The sequence below is a fragment of the Macaca thibetana genome, chromosome 6 (genome assembly GCF_024542745.1).
Source record: "Macaca thibetana thibetana isolate TM-01 chromosome 6, ASM2454274v1, whole genome shotgun sequence".
NCBI lineage: Eukaryota > Metazoa > Chordata > Mammalia > Primates > Cercopithecidae > Macaca > Macaca thibetana.
Window position 1 is genome coordinate 117,577,648 of NC_065583.1, and position 21,971 is coordinate 117,599,618.

General features: G+C 46.8%; 1 protein-coding gene across 4 annotated transcripts in view; it reads right to left on the reverse strand.

Moving 5' to 3' along the window:
- KIF2A (kinesin family member 2A) overlaps positions 1–21,720 on the reverse strand; it is an 84,795-nt gene extending 63,075 nt beyond the window's left edge. For all 4 annotated transcript variants that reach the window (XM_050793738.1, XM_050793736.1, XM_050793737.1 and 1 more), the window contains exon 1: positions 21,359–21,720. In XM_050793738.1, coding sequence (XP_050649695.1) covers positions 21,359–21,422 — 64 coding nt within the window. In that variant the 5' untranslated portion in view covers positions 21,423–21,720. The remainder of the gene's footprint in view (positions 1–21,358) is intronic.
- Between the last annotated feature and the right edge of the window lie 251 nt (positions 21,721–21,971).

Genomic DNA, 21,971 nt, shown 5'->3' on the forward strand with positions numbered 1-21,971 from the left:
ATGCCTATAATCCCAGCACTTTCGGAGGCCAAGGCAGGTGGATCACCTGAGGTCAGGAGTTCGAGACCAGCCTGGCCAACATGGTGAAACTCCATCTCTACTACAAATACAAAAATTAGCCAGGCATAGTGGCGGGTGCCTATAATCCCAGCTACTCGGGAAGCTGAGGCAGGAGAACCACTTGAACCCAGGAGGTGGAGGTTGCAGTGAGCCGAGATCACGCCATTGCCTCAAGCCTGGGTGACAGAGAGAGACTCTGTCTCAAAAAAAAAAAAAAAAAAAAAGAAAAGAAAAAGGAAAAGCTTTACAACAGTAAGGAAAGGAAAGGAAAGAAAGAAAGCACAACTTGGAAGAGGAATAAGCAGGCGACTTAAGAAAGCAAGTGTGTCCTTTTGCCCATTTTTTAATGGGACTGTTTGCTTTTTGCTTGAATTGTTTCTTATAAATTCTGGAAATGAGACCTTTGTCATATGCATAGTATGTGAATATTTTCTCCCATTCTGTAGGCTGTCTGTTTACTCAGTTTCTTTTGTTGTGCAGAAGCTCTTTAATTAGCTCCTATTTGTCATTTTTTAAATTTTTGTTGTAATTGTTTTGGGGACTTGGTCATACATTTCTTTGATAAGGCCAATGCCCAGAATGCTACTTGCCAGGTTTTCCTCCAGGGGTTTTACAGTTTGAGGTGTTACATTTAAGTCTTTAATCCATTTTGAGTTAATTTTTGTGCATGGTGAAAGGAAGGGGTCCAGTTTCAATCTTCTGCATGTGGTTACCCAGTCTCCCCAGCATCGTTTACTAAATAAGGAGTCCTTTCCCCATTGCTTGTTTTTGCTGAAGATCAGATGGTTGTAGGTGTGTGGCTTTATTTCTGGGTTCCCGATCTTGTTCCACTGGTCTATGTGTCTGTTTTTGTATCAGTACCGCGCTGTTTCGGTTACTGCAACTTTGCAGTACAGCTTGAAATGGGGTAGTACGATACCTCTGGCTTTGTTATTTTTGCTTAGGATTGTTTTAGCTATTAGGTTCTTTTTTGGTTCATATGAATTTTAGAATATATTTTTCTAATTCTGTGAAGAATGTCATTGGTAGTTTGATAGAAATAGCACTGAATCTGTAAATTGCTTTGGGCAGTATGGCCATTTTAACAACACTGATTTCCCATCCATGATCATGGAATGTTTTTCTGTTTGTATCATCCCTGATTTATTTCACCAATGTTTTGTGATTCTCATTGTACGGCTCTCTTTATCGTCCTTGCTTAGCTGTATTCCTGGGTATTTTATTCTTTATGTGGCTACTGTAAATGGGATTTTATGCAGAGGCATTCTGAAGAAGAATTTTCATTACAATTTTTTAATTAATTTATTTTATTTTATTGAGACAGGGTCTCCCTCTGTTACCCAGACTGGAGTGCAGTTGCACGAACACAGCTCACTGCAGCCTCAACCTCTGGGCCTCAAGGGATCCTCCCACCTCAGCCATCAGTGGCTGGGACCACAGGTACATACCACCATGCTCGGCTAATTTTTGCAAGGTATTTTTTTGTAGAGACAAGGTTTTGCCATGTTGCCCAGGCTGCTCGTAAACTCCTGGGCTCAGGTGATCCACCCATTTTGACCTCCCAAAGTGATGGGATTACAGACATGAGCCACTGTACCCAGCAAAAAAATTTAAAGTATTATGAAAAATTGCAAACTTACACAATAGATGATAACCCCCTACATTCAGCTTCACTAATTTTCAACATATGGTCAATCCTACAGCTATTTCTATCCCCACAACTGGGTTATTTTGAAACAAATTCTAGCTATCATATCAACTCATCAGTATTTACTTCAGAATGTATAAAGCTATAATTTTATGTGTTTTTAACACTCTCCCTTTTAAAAACCTTTTCTAATATATTTATTTTTCCATCTGTCTCAGATTTTTTTTTTTTTTTTTTTTTGAGATGGAGTTTCGCTCTTGTTGCCCAGGCTGGAGTGCAATAGCATGATCCTGGCTCACCGCAACCTCCGCCTCCCAGGTTCAAGCGATTCTCCTGCCTCAGCCTGCTGAGTAGCTGGGATTACAGGCATGTGCCACCACGCCTGGCTAATTTTGTATTTTTAGTAGAGATGAGGTTTCTCCATGTTGGTCAGGCTGGTCTTCAACTCCCAACCTCATGTGATCTGTCCGCCTCGGCCTCCCAAAGTGCTGGGATTACAGGTGTGAGCCATCGCGCCCAGCTTTCTAAGATGTTTTAATAAAGCTGATTTGTTGTTGTTGTTTTACTAAACTGAATCACATTCCACTCATCTATTTTAAAGTAACATTAAAAAATGATCATTAAAAAAAAAAAACCCAAAACCATAAAACAATCTTTACCATATTTACCATTTAAACTCTATTTCCCATGCATCTCTTAACGCCTGGTTTTGTGCTGTGCTTACTATGGTCTCTGTAAATACTGATAAATTATACCATATATGCACATATGTGTATAGGCACACAGATAAAAGGCAACCTTCTCCCACCCTTCAACTCTGGTAACAAAGGAATGACTTCAAGACTAGAGTTGCAAGGCATTTCAAGGCCTTATTCATCCTTTACCAAACACTTGCAGCGTTATTTGCTGACAAATGCTTAATTAATTTGTTTTCTATGTTAAAAGGTCAAGAACAAGTGTTAAGATGAAGGAAGAACATAAACATTTAAGTTTAAACATTAATATAGCCTATGGAACGGCCTATATAAGTAGTAGGTCTCATCTTGGATTAGACAATGGTTTCTTAGACGTAACAAAAGAAAAAATAGATAACTGGACTTAATCAAAATTAAAATTTTTGTGCTTCAAAGGATATTATCAAGAAAGGGAAAAAACCATCAGAATGAGAAAAAATATCTGTAAAGCATATTAGATAAGGCAGTAGTATCCAGAACTTTTATACCTCAACAATAAAAAGATTAATATTGACTGGGTACAGTGGATCATATCTGTCATCCCAGCACTTTTGAGAGGCTGAGACGAGAGGATCACTTGAGCCCACGAGTTTGACCAGCCTGGGTAACATAGTGAGACCTTGTCTCTCCACCACCCCAATCCCCTCTAAAAAAAATTAGCCAGGCAAGGTGGCTTGTGCCTGTGGTCCTAGCTACTCAGGCACTGAAGTGGGAGAATCACTTGGTCTTGGGAGGTAAGGCTGCAATGAGCCCCCCCCCCCCCCCCCCCCCCCCCCCCCCCCCCCCCCCCCCCCCCCCCCCCCCCCCCCCCCCCCCCCCCCCCCCCCCCCCCCCCCCCCCCCCCCCCCCCCCCCCCCCCCCCCCCCCCCCCCCCCCCCCCCCCCCCCCCCCCCCCCCCCCCCCCCCCCCCCCCCCCCCCCCCCCCCCCCCCCCCCCCCCCCCCCCCCCCCCCCCCCCCCCCCCCCCCCCCCCCCCCCCCCCCCCCCCCCCCCCCCCCCCCCCCCCCCCCCCCCCCCCCCCCCCCCCCCCCCCCCCCCCCCCCCCCCCCCCCCCCCCCCCCCCCCCCCCCCCCCCCCCCCCCCCCCCCCCCCCCCCCCCCCCCCCCCCCCCCCCCCCCCCCCCCCCCCCCCCCCCCCCCCCCCCCCCCCCCCCCCCCCCCCCCCCCCCCCCCCCCCCCCCCCCCCCCCCCCCCCCCCCCCCCCCCCCCCCCCCCCCCCCCCCCCCCCCCCCCCCCCCCCCCCCCCCCCCCCCCCCCCCCCCCCCCCCCCCCCCCCCCCCCCCCCCCCCCCCCCCCCCCCCCCCCCCCCCCCCCCCCCCCCCCCCCCCCCCCCCCCCCCCCCCCCCCCCCCCCCCCCCCCCCCCCCCCCCCCCCCCCCCCCCCCCCCCCCCCCCCCCCCCCCCCCCCCCCCCCCCCCCCCCCCCCCCCCCCCCCCCCCCCCCCCCCCCCCCCCCCCCCCCCCCCCCCCCCCCCCCCCCCCCCCCCCCCCCCCCCCCCCCCCCCCCCCCCCCCCCCCCCCCCCCCCCCCCCCCCCCCCCCCCCCCCCCCCCCCCCCCCCCCCCCCCCCCCCCCCCCCCCCCCCCCCCCCCCCCCCCCCCCCCCCCCCCCCCCCCCCCCCCCCCCCCCCCCCCCCCCCCCCCCCCCCCCCCCCCCCCCCCCCCCCCCCCCCCCCCCCCCCCCCCCCCCCCCCCCCCCCCCCCCCCCCCCCCCCCCCCCCCCCCCCCCCCCCCCCCCCCCCCCCCCCCCCCCCCCCCCCCCCCCCCCCCCCCCCCCCCCCCCCCCCCCCCCCCCCCCCCCCCCCCCCCCCCCCCCCCCCCCCCCCCCCCCCCCCCCCCCCCCCCCCCCCCCCCCCCCCCCCCCCCCCCCCCCCCCCCCCCCCCCCCCCCCCCCCCCCCCCCCCCCCCCCCCCCCCCCCCCCCCCCCCCCCCCCCCCCCCCCCCCCCCCCCCCCCCCCCCCCCCCCCCCCCCCCCCCCCCCCCCCCCCCCCCCCCCCCCCCCCCCCCCCCCCCCCCCCCCCCCCCCCCCCCCCCCCCCCCCCCCCCCCCCCCCCCCCCCCCCCCCCCCCCCCCCCCCCCCCCCCCCCCCCCCCCCCCCCCCCCCCCCCCCCCCCCCCCCCCCCCCCCCCCCCCCCCCCCCCCCCCCCCCCCCCCCCCCCCCCCCCCCCCCCCCCCCCCCCCCCCCCCCCCCCCCCCCCCCCCCCCCCCCCCCCCCCCCCCCCCCCCCCCCCCCCCCCCCCCCCCCCCCCCCCCCCCCCCCCCCCCCCCCCCCCCCCCCCCCCCCCCCCCCCCCCCCCCCCCCCCCCCCCCCCCCCCCCCCCCCCCCCCCCCCCCCCCCCCCCCCCCCCCCCCCCCCCCCCCCCCCCCCCCCCCCCCCCCCCCCCCCCCCCCCCCCCCCCCCCCCCCCCCCCCCCCCCCCCCCCCCCCCCCCCCCCCCCCCCCCCCCCCCCCCCCCCCCCCCCCCCCCCCCCCCCCCCCCCCCCCCCCCCCCCCCCCCCCCCCCCCCCCCCCCCCCCCCCCCCCCCCCCCCCCCCCCCCCCCCCCCCCCCCCCCCCCCCCCCCCCCCCCCCCCCCCCCCCCCCCCCCCCCCCCCCCCCCCCCCCCCCCCCCCCCCCCCCCCCCCCCCCCCCCCCCCCCCCCCCCCCCCCCCCCCCCCCCCCCCCCCCCCCCCCCCCCCCCCCCCCCCCCCCCCCCCCCCCCCCCCCCCCCCCCCCCCCCCCCCCCCCCCCCCCCCCCCCCCCCCCCCCCCCCCCCCCCCCCCCCCCCCCCCCCCCCCCCCCCCCCCCCCCCCCCCCCCCCCCCCCCCCCCCCCCCCCCCCCCCCCCCCCCCCCCCCCCCCCCCCCCCCCCCCCCCCCCCCCCCCCCCCCCCCCCCCCCCCCCCCCCCCCCCCCCCCCCCCCCCCCCCCCCCCCCCCCCCCCAATGATCATGCCACTGCATTCCAGCCTGGGTGACAGAGTGAGACACCGTCTCAAAAAAAAGAGAAAACATACCAAATTATAAAGCGAACAAAGGATTTGAACAGATCTTTCTCCAAAAAAGACATACAAATGGCTGGGCATGGTGGCTCAAGTCTGTAATCCCAGAACTTTGAGAGGCCAAGGTGGGCAGATCACTTGAGCCAAGTATGAGACCAGCCTAGGAAACGTGGTGAAACCTGGCTCTACAAAAAATATAAAAATTAGCCAGATGTGGTGTGCACCTGTAGTCCCAGGTACTTGGGAGTCTGAGGTGAGAGGATCAGTTAAGCCCAGGAGGCAGAGGTTGCAGTGAACTGACATCGCACCATTGCACTCCAGACTGGGCGGCAGAATAAGTCTCTATCCTTTAAAAACAGAAAAACAAAACAAAACAAAAAACAAATGGTAAATGAACACATGGAAAGATGTTCAACATCATTAATCATTAGGGAAATGCAAATGAAAATCACAACAAAATGCCACTTCATACCCACCAGGACAACCCACCAGGACCCACTTCATACCCACCATAAAAAAGATGGAAAATAACAAGTTTTGGCCAGGATGTGGAAAATTGGAACCCTCAAATATTACTAGTGGGAATGCAAAATAATACAGCCACTTTGGAAAATAATATGGCAGTTCCTCAAAAAGTTAAGTATAGAGTTACCATATGATCCAGCAATTCCACTTCTAGGTATAACCTACAAAAACTGAAAACAATTTTCAGTTATTTTATGTCCACACAAAAACTTGTATATGAATGGTATTTATAATGGCCAAAAAATGGGAAACCCAAATGTCTATCGATTAATGGATAAATGAAATGAAATATTATTCAACTATTAAAAAAGTACTGAAAACGAGTTACTATACTGGTAAACTTGAGTATGGATTATGCTAAGTGAAAGATGCTATACACTAAAGGCTATGTATTGTACAGTTTCGTTTATACTCAATGTCCAAAACAAACAAATCTACAAAGATAAAAAGTTGATTAGTGGCAGATACCAAAGGCTGGAATGAGAGGGGAATGCAGAGTGACTGCTAATGGGTATGAGTTTCTTTTAGGGTTTGTCATAAAAATGCTCTGAAATTGGACAGTGATAATAATTGTACAACTTCATGAACATACTAAAAAAAAAAAATCACTTAATTGTACACCTTAAAGGACTCTTTAGGTTTTAGTTTTAGTAAATAAATTCAGGTTATAGTTTTAGTAAGTAAAACTATAATACTTATTTCTCAAAAAATTTTAACTAAATTACTTTATTCTCATAGACATAATATATGATACATCTTTTATTTTTCTATATTGGCTATGATAGATAAACATCAGAACTTAGATGTTTTCTATTATATGTCTGGACCTCATAAACACTTCATAAATTAAGCATGTTATCCTTTACAGGGTCACTTAAAAAAAAAAAATTCTATAGGCACAGCCTGAACTTCACAATCCAAGCCAGCATATTTCAAAAGTGTAATGTACACTGTGTGGACAAGAGTATGAGGAAACAGGCATTTTTGCAGATAGTAAGGTAAATTCATATCTATGGAAGACGAGTCAACAAGATCTATCAAAATCACACACACACAATTATCTGACCCAGAGCTTCTACTTCTAGAATTTTCCCCTACAGATATATTCATGTATGTATAAAATGTCAAAAGTTTAAGACTATTAAATACTACAGTACTGGCTGTGTAGCAGCTACAGATTAGGCACAAATGTAAATGTCATCAGTAAAAGACTGGTTAAATAAATTGTGGTATATTTACTCACTAATGAAATGTAGTACAAGAAAGAATGAGACTATTATGTATCTACTCAAAGGTTCTCCAATGTATCATTATTATTAAGTGAAAGTAAATTACATTCCAGTACATACAATATAACATCTGTAGGAAAAAGTATATATTTACACATATTTATACTGCATGTAGACAGAGATACATAAGCACAGATTTTCCTGAAAAATGAAAAAGAAGTAATTCTCTACAAATATAAGAAGCTAGTAATATTTTTGTCTCTTGGAGAAGAACTGGGTAGCTAGCTGTGGGGTAGGGTAGGATGGAGACTAATAGATATATACATACATACATATATATATCCTTTTGGAACTTAATTAGCCATAGGAATATACTGCTATTCAAAACAGGTTATTAAAGAGAAAACTACAAGCATACATTAAAAACAGTGACACACACCTTGTCATGTCATATTCTTGATGCCTGAAGGATGAAACCACACAAGTCAATTTTTTAGAATGTCAAAACTTGAATAGACAGAGCAGTGAAAGAGCAGCTGGAAGTTCATTTAGTCACTGGTTCAGTACATAGATAATTTATAAAGTGTGCAAAGTACATGTCTTAGGCAATGGGGAATATAAAGGAACTTGATCTGACCAGACACAAACATATAATATAATACAATGAGTGTTTTGACAGAGTAAAGAGAGGAGACTCTCCACTCATAAAGCAGGGGACCCATCTTAGGCTAGGAATCAAAAGGAGATACAGCAGTTAGCTAGGTTAGTTAGAAGTGGAGTGTTCCAAGGCAGTTCAGCTTGTCTGGAGTATAGTGTGCCTCAAATAAGCAGCAAGAATGAGACTGAAGAGGCAGGTTAGTTTGTTCAGGGTCCACCATAATAAGCCATGTTAGACTTGGGCTTCATACAAAGGGCAACAGAAGTAGAGAACGCTTTCAAAGTTTTCAGCAGGTGATCAGAGGGTCAAACTTACATGCCTGAAAGGTTACTCTGAAACAGTAATTAACCAAATTATTGTTTTGGGTTTTGTTGTTGTTGTTGTTGTTGTTGTTATTAACCAAATTACTCTCCTAGGTGAAGAGGCCTATTAGGAATTTGTTGCAACAGCACAGGCAAGACATAATGCTAGCATGACCAAAAGTTATAGTGGTAGGTACAGAAAAAATGCAGGAAGAGTTACTTGAGTCATTAAATTAAGAGATCTGATAATAGGCTGTTCTTATTGAAAGAATAAGAACAGGAGTTCTTATAGGAGAATAAGGAGAAAGAATATAGGGGAATAAGGAGAATAAGGAGAAAGAATAAGGAGTCAAGGAAGACAACCAAGTTTCTGATTGGAGCAATAGAGTGAATGAGAAATACTGAAGTAGACTTGAGGAGGGGGCGATGGGTTCAATTTTGGACATGCTGAATCTGAGTGCTTATGAGATATCCAAGTGGAGATATGCAGTAATCCATGACATATACAAACAGTACATGTCTGTAGCCAACATGGGCTAAAAAGAAGCATTTGGTTTACCCAGAAAGAGAATACTATGTGAGAAGTACTGCAAGGGTAGGATCAAGCCCGGAAGAACACTTAAAGAGAATGGGGAAGAAGCACCTGTAAAGATTAAAAAGGAAAAATCTGAGGAACAGAAGGAAAAGAAGCTCTACTTATTTTTAATTAAGGAATTGTTCTTAATAGAAACCCAAAAGAGCATGTAAAGTTAAAAGCAATGTTATTACTCTTAATAAAACTGCAACCAAAGAGCATATAAAAAAAGCATTTACCATATACTTAGAGCCAAGTTATAGTCAACTCTCAGTATCAGCTATAATTTAAAAAATACACAACCCACATATAATCCCAAAACAATTTCGAACAATGGGCTTATAAAAATAAATTTATGGCTGGACGCAGTGGCTCACACCTGTAATCCCAGCACCTTGGGAGGCCAAGGGAGGCGGATCACGAGGTCAGGAGATCGAGACCATCCCATTCAACATGGTGAAACCCCATCTCTACTAAAAATACAAAAATTAACTGGGCGTGGTGGCACGTGCCTGTAATCCCAGCTATTGAGGAGGCTAAGGCAGGAGAATCGCTTGAACCAGGGAGTTGGAGGTTGCAGTGAGCTGAGATTGCGCCACTGCACTCCAGCCTGGCGACAAAGACTCCATCTCCACACACACACACACACACACACACAAATAATAATAATAATCATTTGGACAGGCCCCCAAATCAATCTATTATGTCAGCACGTTAGCAAGGTGCTATAATCTAATTGTTACCATTTTTCCTGACAATATTGTTGCTCATCTAATTTGAAGCATCCTTACGATGGCATTTGTTCCTGTTTAAATTGTCTAAAGTCTTGTGAGCAAGAGAGTTTAAACACAGGCAGTAGCAAAAGAGACTGCAGAAAACTAGAATGTCTTTGTCAAATTACAGAGCCACAGAGCATTTGTATTGAGTGCAGTAGCTACTTATCATTTTGTTGTAGCTGACAAACTAACTTCTTCTAGGGAAAAGTCCTTCAACTAATTCTTCAAAGAAATCAGATGAAGGGACACATGATGGCCATACAGCAAATACTAGTTGGATTAATAAAAACTCCTGATTAATAAAAAAGTATACCCTAGAAAGGAAAAGAAAAGCATTATGAAATTAATTATTTGACTTCCAATGGCTGGAACATTAATAGTGCACAAAAATGAATTACGGTCTACAATGAATTAGTATATAGAGGATTTTGGGAGCAGACAATCTATGTTCTAATCTCAGATTTGCTACTTATTTTATGTATGACCTTGGAGAAGTCAACTTCCTCATTATAACAATATAAGCAAGTTTTGACCAACAGTAGTATTTAATCAAAGAGCTTCCTATGGTTAAATTCTAAGACGTACCTCACTAATTAGGGCCTCTAATTTGTTCTCATTTCTTAAAAATCTTATAGGTGGCCGGGCGCTGTGGCTCAAGCCTATAATCCCAGCACTTTGGGAGGCCAAGACAGGTGGATGACCTGAGGTCGGGAGTTCGAAACTAGCATGACCAACATGGAGAAACCCCGTCTCTACTAAAAATACAAAATTAACTGGGCACGGTGGCACATGCCTATAATCCCAGCTACTCGGGAGGCTGAGGCAGGAGAATTACTTGAACCCGGGAGGCAGAGGTTGCGGTGAGCCGAGATTGCACCATTGCACTCCAGCCTGGGTAACAAGAGTGAAACTACGACTCAAATAAAAAAAAAAATGGGATGGGTGGCTAAAGTTGCCATACACGTGAATCCTTTTTACTATACTATAGCTCATTAAAAAATTGTTCTTCTTACATTGGCCAATAGACTATGCATGACAAAAATGAATCGCAAAATTTTATCTTAATTGTATACCTATATAACTAATCCTCATTCATAAATTATATTTTTTTTGTCTTTAATTGGTCCATTATTTCAAGAGTGGTTTAACTTTTAACACCTGAAGTTTGCATCCTCTCCTCCCCAACCTTTTTTAGGTTCACAGCAAAATTGAGTGGAAGGTATAGAGATTTCCCATATAATCCTTAACCCCACATATACACAGCCTCCCCACTATCAATGCCCTGCACCAGGTACACTCATTACAATCAATGAACCTATCTTGACACACCATTATCACCCAAAGTCCCTAGTTTACATCAGGGTTGACTCTTGGTATTGTACCTTCTATGAATTTTGGCATATGTATCGCGACATGTATCCACCTTTATAGTATCATACAGACTAATTTCACTGCCTCTGTGCTGTGCTTATTTATCCCTTTGCTTACCTCTTTTTGCAAGTCCTAAATTGCAAACTGCAGTTTAGAGAGTCTGAATACTGAAATGGCACTTAGAATCCTAAGGATGAAAAAGAGAAGGCAAATGCCAGGACAGAAAAAACAGGCCAAAAGTAAGAGCAAAGAAAAAGTGAAAAAGAGCAGCTGCATTTCAAGAAACAAAACACTTCAATCCTTAAAGAGCTGATGCCATATTATGTGTGTACTGCTTTTCCTTCTCATTCCGTTCCAAGAATTCTGAGAAGGTCCTGGCTAACACACTATATAGCTCAGTATTAAGAAGGCAAAGTACTCAGTTATAGCTTAAGCAAATTCCCACTGCAGGTAAACATGCAATGGAAGTGATTTATACCTTAAACTCACTTACTTTTAGGATATTAGTGGCAAAAACTATATGCAGCCTGAGTTGGATGCTCTCCTTGATATTACCTTGATAGGCTCTACAGTCCTCTACACCGTATTCTTGAATAGGGTTAGCTTGATGAAATAAAACTGAAGAGATTTAAAACCTATACTCAGACTTTCCAAATGTTAAGTAAGTCCTTTCCTTCCAACTCATCTGCCTTTATTCAGCACAAGTGATATACTGCAAAATAACATCAATTCTTCTTGCAGTGTGTTCTGCATATCATTTGTTCCTTAATCATTGCTCACCCTCCTAGAGTGATGAAATCTTATCCATGCTACCTCTCATTTTCAGTACTACTCTCCCTCTAATCTATCACTAATCACTAACTCCTATTACTGCTCTTAGGAGATTAAGTCCTATAGTAGTTTCCAAGTGTCCTAGAAATTAATTCCAAGATCCTTACCTTACCTCTGTTTCCAGGTCTTTAATAGGGTGTCCCAGATTATCCCTCCTTCCATATCTTCCTCATCATCCTGCCCTCTGCCTGTTTTAAACGCCCTTCACCGGACAGTTCTGTTTCCAGTCAGGGACTTCCTCCATGCTGTCCTACATGGCTAGAATGCCTCCTTCCCCTCAGGGCAACCTACTGGTCATCTTCCTCTTACCATTTAAACTTCATTCTCCACGAAGTCTTGTCAGACACTCTGTTAGGAGATACCACTTTTACTAAAATAATGGATCACAACACTGGCTATACCCTGGAATCACGAATGTGTGACAAGTTAAGCTTCACCAGTATGTGAGGTGCCTTACAGTAAAATACTGATACCTAGACTACATACCAGAGAGACTCTCTAGGTAAAGGAACCAGATATTGGCTGTGGTGGGTTGCCTTTTTTTTTGGTCTGTTTTTTTCCACAGCCCCACAGGTGATCTACTGAGCAGCCAGAGTTATGAACAGGCTGAGCATTCTTTAATCCAAAATGCTCCAAAATCTGAAACTTTTTGAGCACCAACGTGACACCACAGTGGAAAATTCCACACACGACCTCGTAATAGGTTGTGGTCAAAATGCAGGCATCAGGCCGGGTGTACTGGCTCACACCTATAATCCCAGCACTTTGGGAGTCTGAGGCAGGCGGATCACTTGAGGTTAGGAGTTTGAGACCAGCCTGGCCAACATGGTGAAACCCTGTCTCTACTAAAAATACAAACATTAGCTGGGGATGGTGGCACATGCCTGTAATCTCAGCTACTCGGGAGGCTGAGCCAGGAGAATCACTTGAACCCAGGAGGTAGAGGTTGCAGTGAGCCAAGATCATGCCACTGCACTCCAGCCTGGGTGATAGAGTAAGACTCCATCCTAAAAAAAAAAAAAAAAAGTTCATTCTTAGCACAGTATAGACACTCAGCAAATTTTACCACAAGTTTGTTTCCTGCTGATCCTGTCTTTCCTGTAGGTAAAATTTGGTCAAAATTAATGCCAAAACCTACAAAAACCTCGAGAAAAAGTCTTCAAAAGTAAATAAAACATAGCCCAGGCAGGAACCTGATTCTTACAGTTCCTTGGCCATAATACATAAGGAGGTTATATCCAAATGACACATAACCACCAGTAGCTGGATCTACTGCTATTTTCATGCTCTGCTTCCTTGGTCTCTGTTTGTTTGGTTTGTTTGTTTTGAGACAGTGACTTGTTTTGTCACCCAGATTGGAGTGCAGTGGCATGATCACAGCTCACTCATAGCCCCACCTCGTCCTCCTGAGTAGCTGGGACTACAGTCACACGCTACCAGGCCTGGCTAATTTTATTTTTTGTAGAAATAGGGCCTCATCATGTTGCCCAGGCTGGTCTCCAACTCCTGGCTTCAAGCAATCCTCCCGCCTAGGCCTCCCAAAGTGCTGGGATCACAGGCACGAGACACCACACCAAGCCAGTCTCTATTTACAAGTACCCCAACCCAGGATTTCTAGAGAGAAACCTGCTGTCAGGTGCTGGTCTGCCAAAAACTTAAAATTGAGTAAGTTTGGCCAGGTATGGTGGCTCACATCTGTAATCCCAGTACTTTGGGAGTCCAAGGAGGGAGCATTGCTTGAGGCCAGGAGTTCAAGACCAGCCTAATCAACATAGCAAGACCCCGTCTCTACAAACAATACAAAAATTAGCTATGCACGGTTGTGCATACCTGTAGTCCTAGCCACTTGGGAAGTTAAGTGAGAGGACTGTTTGAGTCCAGGAGTTGGAGGCTGCAGTGAGCTATGATCATGCCACGCACTCCAGCCTGGGTGACAGAGCAAAACCCCCTAAAAAAAATTCCTCTTGATACCAAAACAATTTAAAAGTTATAAACTTATACTCAAATAGGTACTAGAAGATAGAAAATAGGCTAATAATGACAATGTCAATTTCAATTGGCTGACTGCGGCTATCAGGGCTGATAATGCTGTATTAAGAACTCTGAGACTGGCTGGGCGCAGTGGTTCAAGCCTGTAATCCCAGCACTTTGGGAGGCTGAGGTGGGTGGATCATGAGGTCAGGAGTTCGAGACTAGCCTAGCCAACGTGGTGAAACCCCCATCTCTACTAAAAATACAAAAAAATTAGCTGGGCATGTTGGTGCACGCCTATAATCTCAGCTAGTTAGGAGGCTGAGGCAGGAGAATCGCTTGAACCCAGGAGGGAGAGGTTGCAGTGAGCCAAGGTCATGCCACTGCACTCCAGCCTAGGCAACAAGAGCACAACTCCCTCTCAAAAAACAAAACAGAACAAAACAAAAAACATAACAAAAAAAACTCTGAGGCTAAATTCATCAGGAAAGCATGCTAGGAGGGATCATGGATATTGGTCATAGAGGAGAGATGGCATATATGACATGTATTTTCCATCTAAAAGGTCCATAACTTCAGGAGTCTAACTAAAAAGCCTAATCTTTAAAAGGAAAGTAGTAATAATGTACACACAAAATGGCAAACTTCTATCGATACTAATCACACTATAGATGAATCACTTATTTACTTGTTTGTGAGGGCAGGAACTATTTTTGCTTTATTCTGTTTTTGTATCTCCAACACTTATCAAAATGCCTGATACATAGCAGGCTGTTAATAGAAGTGTATTCAATGAAATCTGCAAAAAAAAAAAAAAAAAAAAAGGAAAAGAAAAGAAATATAAGACCACATTATTTTGATATGCCATAATCACTTAAGGTCTATACTCCAAATATCACACACCCTAGTGAATGATCCAGTGAATTTCATGTTTTATCGTAGTGGGTAACGAGATCCTCAAACTCATGGGCTCAAGCAATTCTCCTGTTTTGGCCTCCCAAAGTGCTGGGATTACAGGCACGAACTATGATGCTCAACCTAGAAACATGACTTTTAAAAGGAACACTTCCCTCACTCATATTACTCTTGGGGGATAGTTTAATATGGTGAAATTCTAATGTCTATTTTCACTTAGCACTATAATATCATTCATATTACTTTAGCTAAAAAAGCTGGAAGACAACTTAACCTGTATTTGTTCTACAACTGAACCAGAAGAATAAAAATTAGTTTTATCCAAGGTTTAAAAATTGTATCTGTTCTTAAGCTTAAGAATCATAATCTCAAAACAAACAAACACCTTAAAATTATTTTAGGTTACAAAACAGAGGTGTTAAAATTAAAGGAGATGGCTGAATCCAAGAATCAAACTTTGCAAAAGATTAATGTCATATTAATCACAACTATACTTATGACTAGAAAGAATGGAGTCTAGATGATCTCTCAAGGAATCTTGTTCTGGATTTTCCACACTCTTGCCCCTTGTCTCATTTGAGCACACAAGATTTAACTGGCTCTTTGCTATTTTCTCTAGTATTTTAGCAATCATGACACATAAAACAAGTTGACACACAGCCTTTCCTCAGAGTTTCAAATCTTTGTCATAAGAATCAAGTGGCTAGGTGATGAATATAGATTCCTGGCTTTCTGTGGTACTTTTGGAAGCAATAAGTAAGTGACTATTTTAAGTTTTTTGCGCTTCTTTCATAGTAGTGGAAAGAATTTTACTACAGGGGTTTGTATGTCTCAAAAAAATTACTGAAGTATACAACTTCACACCATAATCAGCTAACATTTGTCTGCAGCACTTAAGAGAGCTGGGAGTGAAGGGATTTAGGCTTTGGCCCAGGATATGCCCCTTATCAGCCATGTGATCTTGGCAAATAATCCAACCTCAGATTCTTCACCTATAAACCGATAATCTGCCATCTTCCTATCCTGCTTACCTCATAGAGTTCCTGTGAGGATCCAATTAGTTAACATGTCTTGAAGCACTTGGAAAACTATTAAGCCCTAACAAATACGTATACAGAAACATTATCGCCCTAGTCCTCAGGCAAAAGGGAACTATTAGGTCACAAATTCCCCTATTCCATCTCACCCGCATAATCAATCACATAATTGTACCGAAAGAACAACTGTATTGCTACATGGCTCATCTTTATTACTTAAATTTACACACTCTATTCTCCAGAAGCCTATATAATGACGTGTAAAGATGAACCAGCAGAAGAAAAATGTGGCAAAGCATATAAAGAATTCGGCCATTTAAAATCTTTTCTGAAGATTTTCTTTGCCTGTCCTGAACCCCAAAATTCCTGATGGGTCCTCGGAAATTGTCAATTGCCTCTTGATTTCAGATGTTACAAGGAACTGTTTACACCAACACTTAACTAAGAAACAAGAATATTCTCCTCCCACAATTTTAGGTTTTATGAACTTGTAGTAACATATCACTTCTTACCAGGGATCATTCTAATCAAGCTCTGTAACACTGCTCACTGGTGCCTTTCTCTCAAGTAAGAAGCAATTTCCTACATCTTGACTGGGCTGTAAAAAGCGGTATATGGTTCCAAAATAACAGAGAATTCCTCCTTTACTGTCATAGTTCTTGATAGTCTGATTTCTATGCTGAGCATGTCAGGTTCCTGGCCGTCACTGACAAGCTGTATGAATCTAGATAAGTCACTTATGGTGATCTGGGACTCAAGTTCCACATTTATAAAAATGAAAACTAGTTTATCTCCAAAAACCTTTCTGGTGGAAATATTCTAAGATTCTTTTCAGATCACATGTATCAATACAGTCACAGTATTGTGACTAAGAGACCCCCCCCCAAAGAACAATCCCATATTAGCTGCAGCTTCCAAATGTTCAACATTTCTCATTTCTCCCCCAGTACCCAAAGGGTAGTCACAGCTACTATAGAACTGTTAACAGTGCAGCTTAAAAAACAAAAAACAACTAGCTACGCGACAGAAAGATCGTAGGTTTTTTTAAGAGTCAGTGGGTTTTAAAAAGGGAAAGGAATTGAATCAGAAAAATAGGAAGACACATGTAAGAAAATATACCAGTCCAATTTCATACCAGGTTATCTCCTGCGGCAGGGAATAATCTTAGGACTCCAATCCTAACCCCTGTCACTGATAACCTTAGAATACCAGAAAAGTCAGATTAACCTTAGCAGATCACTCAATTTCAATTAACGATGTAGATCCTGACTAAGAGGCCAGTGGGAAGCAGAGGGCCACAGTAGGGAGGTAGCAGTACAGAGAAGCATAGATGGAAGGTTTTGCTTCCAGCTAAGACGTCATTCTAATGATTAATTAAAATGTTTGAAAACAAAAAATCCAATAATGTATGATTTATTCAAAAACGATGTGCAAGGAATTTTGCTAGGCATCAAGGGGTGGAGGTGGGGGTGGGAGTGGGGGTAACGACACACAGATGCATTCAGAGAATTTAAGAGTCATTAGAGGCTGGGTGCAGTGGCTCACACCTGTAATCCCAGCAGTACTTTGGGAGGCTGAGGTGGGTGGATCACTTGAGGCCAGGAGTTCGAGACCAGCCTGGCCAACGTGGCAAAAACCTGTCACTACTAAAAATACAAACATTAGCCAGGCATGGTGGCACACACCTGTAGTCCCAGCTACTTGGCAGGCTGAGGTATGAGAATCGCTTGAACCCGGCAGGCAGAAGTACAGTGAGTGGAGATCGCACCACTGACAGAGCGAGACTCCGCTCAAAAAAAAAAAAAAAAAAAAAAAAGAAGTATTAGTTATTAGTAAGTCCCATTACCCCATGCAGTTTAAAAACATAATATTAAGAATATGTACCCACAGGTATGAGCTGAGAGGAGTTGGAAAAAAAAAAGTTACAGACCCAAACATTAATACTTAAGGAAATACGCTATCTCATGAATAACACAGGATAATCTAGGAATTCAGATGCTGACTGAATTTATCTGGTTTTAGTAATCAGTGAAGACTCATTAGGATAGTTTTCATCACGGTCTTGAAAAATAGGAATAAGCTCATTTTAGTGTACCTGTTTGCCCTTGGAATATGTTTATTAGTATAAGAGCATCACTGATGGGAAAAGCATGGTCTGAAATAGGGACATGGATCACCATCAGCAAGCAAAAAGAAAAACATCAAGTCACCAGTTAATAATGGTCTGAAGCGGGACATGGATGAAGCTGGAAACCATTATTCTGAGCAAACTATCACAAGGACAAAAAAACAAACATCACGTGTTCTCATTCATAGGTGGGAACTGAACAAGAGAACACTAGGACACAGGAAGGGAAACATCACACACCCCGGCCAGTCATGGGGTGGGGGGAGGGGAGAGGGGCAGCATTAGGAGATACACCTAATGTAAATGAGCAGCTAATGGGTGCAGCACACCAACATGGCACATGTATAAATATGTAACAAACTTGCACATGTTCCCTAGAACTTAAAGTAAAACTTAAAGTAGAACTTAAAACATGTTGTGCACATGTTCCCTAGAACTTAAAGTATTAAATAAAATGGTCTGAAACAGCCCTTCTTTACTCATGTCATTTCTACTGTCTCAGATATTAGTGTTTATCCAACTGCAAAGTGTATTTTTGTTATAGTAACCACTAGTGTTTTATCCAATATACATCTGTTATGGAAGTGAGAGGAAGCAAACAAGCTTCTTTAAAATGAAAAAGGGAAAGCTTGAGGGGCATTCTACCAGACATGATTTCTACTGTGAAACACTACTGTCCAATGCAAATGATCCTTCCCTTCTTTCCAAGTTCTCTACTAATCTTCTGCCTTCCACCAACTCCATCATGCATCTGAGGCACATAAAAAGATACATGACCATAGGTTAGGATAATAACACACGATAATGACTTCCATAATTTCTTATAGGCAAACCGCTTTTGAAACGTGGTTTTAGGTTAGTAGCACTTATGTAAGAACACAAAGCTCTTGTATGTCTGGGAACTTCTGGTATAGGCTGAAGGTGAAGGCTGAAAAAAACCAAAACCACTTCAAGTTCAATAAATTTAAATAAAATATGCTCCATAAAAGTTAAAATGTATACATCAAATATCATATGCTTTTTTCTGATAAGATTTCAAAGTTAACATCTATACTAATAAAGACTTAAGAGTGTAAAGAATTTACATATTTTATTGCACCCTAATTTTTAAAAAAATAAATTTCATTGTGCGTATCTGAGGTTTACAACATGATGCTATGGAATATAGATAGCAAAATGGTGAAGCAGATTAACATAGCTATCATTTCACATAATTACTTCTTTAACAACAGCTGCTAAAATCTACTTATTTAACAAAAATCTCGAATACAATTTTACTAACATTGGTACCCCTGTATCTCTAAACTTGTTCATCCTACATATCTGCTATTTTGTATCCTTGACCTACATCTCCCCATTTCCTCTCCTTTCCCCCACCAGCAGTAGTAACCACTGTTTCATTCTGTGTATTTTAGCTCCTTAAAAAAATATTCTACATGAGTGAGACTATGCAATATTTTCCTTAGTGTCTGGCTTATTTCATTTAACTTAATGTCCTTCCAAGTCCATCTACGTTGTGGTAAATAGTAGGATCTCCTTTTTTAAGGCTGAATAATGTTCCATTGTGCATTGTCTATACACACACATAAACATATACACACATACAGAACAATTTCTTTAGCCATTCGTCACCCATCGATGGACATTTAGGTTGTTTCCCTATCTTGGCTACTGTGAATAATGCTGCAATGAACACGAGACTGCAGATATCTTCACAAAGTGGTGATTTCCTCTCCCTTGGGGGTATACCCAGGACAGGGGTTGCTGTGCACCCAGAATCTTCAAAACAATATGTAAATCCTACTTTTGCTGGTATACTGTGAACTCGTATTTACCTAAAAAAAATGACATTAACAGCACTCTTTCAAGAAAGTAATTTGAAGAGAAAATACAAAAGAAACCTCAACCGAAGTACAGAAAGTATCTCTTTCCCATCAGTGTTATTGGTAACTTCTAAAGCCCTAAGCGGTATAATTTATCTTTTCATATACAGGATAATGATGGTTTCAGTTGTTACCACAAATTACCTCAAATATAATGGAGGAAAAAAATCATTAGCTATATAGGGTCTTCCAATATATCATACACACAACATGAAAATCAACCTAGCTTCACATAACTTGGTCAAACCTGGCAGAATCCAAGGGGGGCGGGGACGCGAGAGCCAAGTTACTACTGACTAGGCTAGGCTAAAGGCCAATACATATGCCACAAATAAAAGGAATCGAGGGCAGGCGCGGGGGCTCACGCCTGTAATCCCAACACGTTGGAAGGCCGAGGCGGGTGGATCACCTGAGGTCAGGAGTTCGAGACCAGCCTGGTCAACATGGTGAAACCCCGTCTCTACTAAAAATACAAAAAATTAGCTGGGCGTGGTGACGGGCGCCTGTAATCCCAGCTACTCGGGAGGCTGAGGCAGAAGAATAGCTTAAACACGGGAGGTGGAGGTTGCAGTGGGCCGAGATCGCACCACTGCACTCCAGCCTGGGTGAAACTCCGTCTCAAAAAAAAGAAAAAAGAAAAAAAAGGAGTCGGTATGAGATGAAGTCAGGAACACTGCTCAACTCGAGATTATCACACAGCTCTCGTTCTTTCAATATTGGTATCTAAAGAAAATAATTTCACTTATCTCCCTCCGTGCATTTATTCCTTTACAATATGAATTATTTACAATCTGGCTGGCATATCTGACTCCACACCCCAAGCTAGTGACATAAAACATTTTCCCCAAGAGAAACCTACAGAAAGATACATAAGCCTAAGGCTCTTAAAAAAAAAAAAAAAAAAAAAAATGAGGCATGTGTCTTCACCTCGCCTTACACTTTTCTCAGTTACCTCTCCCGAGGGTGTGAAAATATCAACATCCGGTCGCCCACCCCCACACCCTCTCAGCAGTGCCTCGCATTGACTCTGCCCATCCCCTATCCTTCCCTTTACATTCTCATCACCTTGGAGAAGCCCATCGAATATTTCTTCGCATTGCTCCCCCACCCTTATTCATGGCTCAGCGCGATATTCTCCACATCTTTCTCCCAAGGAAGTGGCAAAAAAGAAAGCAGCATGGTCGAGGACGAAAGCCGGGGAGGTCTGACAACCAGACGGCAGTTTAAGGCGACGGGATTGGCTCTTTTCCCCCATCTCGGCCTCCGACCAGCAGTCGGTTCTCTAAACGTGAAATCGCTGGTCTTCTCGCTCCCCCACCCCCATCCCCGTCAGAGGCCAGGCCGGTAAAATGCGAAGACCGCGGGGAAGCGCAAGGCAGGGTCATCCCTAACGAAGCCCGCTCCCTCCCAGGCTGGTGTCCCCGGGGGGGGGGCTGGAGATTGCGGGGGGAGGAGCGAGCGGCCCCCGCCCAGAGACCCCCGGAGACGCGACCCTCGACACCCAGGCCCTTTCCCCACCCGGCTTCCCTCCCCCGCGGCCCGGCCCGGAGAACTGCAGCGGCGCCCGGGCGGACCCCACGCCGGCCTCACTGGCACACACACCACACACAAAAGCGCCGCGGCCGCCGCCTTCCCGCCCCCACAGCCCGGCGAAGCAATCAATGAGGCGGCCGGCGCCCGCGTCCCCTCAGTGCACACCCGAACGCGGGGCCGAGCGGTCCAGCGGGGCTAGCAGCGCGGCTCACCATCGCTGCGCTTGATCTCCACGTAAATCCCGATCTGGATCTTGCCGAAGTTGGCCGTTGCCATCACCTCATCTGGAGCAGCGGCAGCGGGCCGAGGGAGGGGGACCGGAGAACGGAAAAGGCGGGGAGGGGGCGGGGTAGGTGTGGGAGGGGGAGCGGCTGCCCGCGGCCGCGCCGGCCCGGGCGACAGCGTGAACGCGAGCGGGGCCGCGAGGAGCAGTTGTGGGGAAGCAGGCGGAGGCCCCGGGCCTGCAGGCCGGCAGGAGGACGCGCACGCCGGGGAGTCGGGGTGAAGCTAGGGCCGGGGCCGTGAGGCGGCGCGGGGTAGAGTGGGAGGGCCCGCGCCGCCTGCCCGGGAGCCGACGCTGGGGAGGCGGGGCGCCGCGCGCCTGCGCAGAGCGGGCCTCGGCGTTTCTTCTTCCTCTTCGGCTTGCCTCTCCCGGCTGCCTCCAGGTGGCCCCGCCCAGCTCTGCAGCGGGGCGGGCGGCGGCCGCGGCTTACCCGGCCGCTGTAGCGGTGCGCTCTCGGCCCGGCCCCCAGCTAGCCGGCGTCGTGTTTGATTTAAGCGCGCGGCCTAGAAGACGCGGGAAGCGTCGCGCTGAGCTTTCTTGCC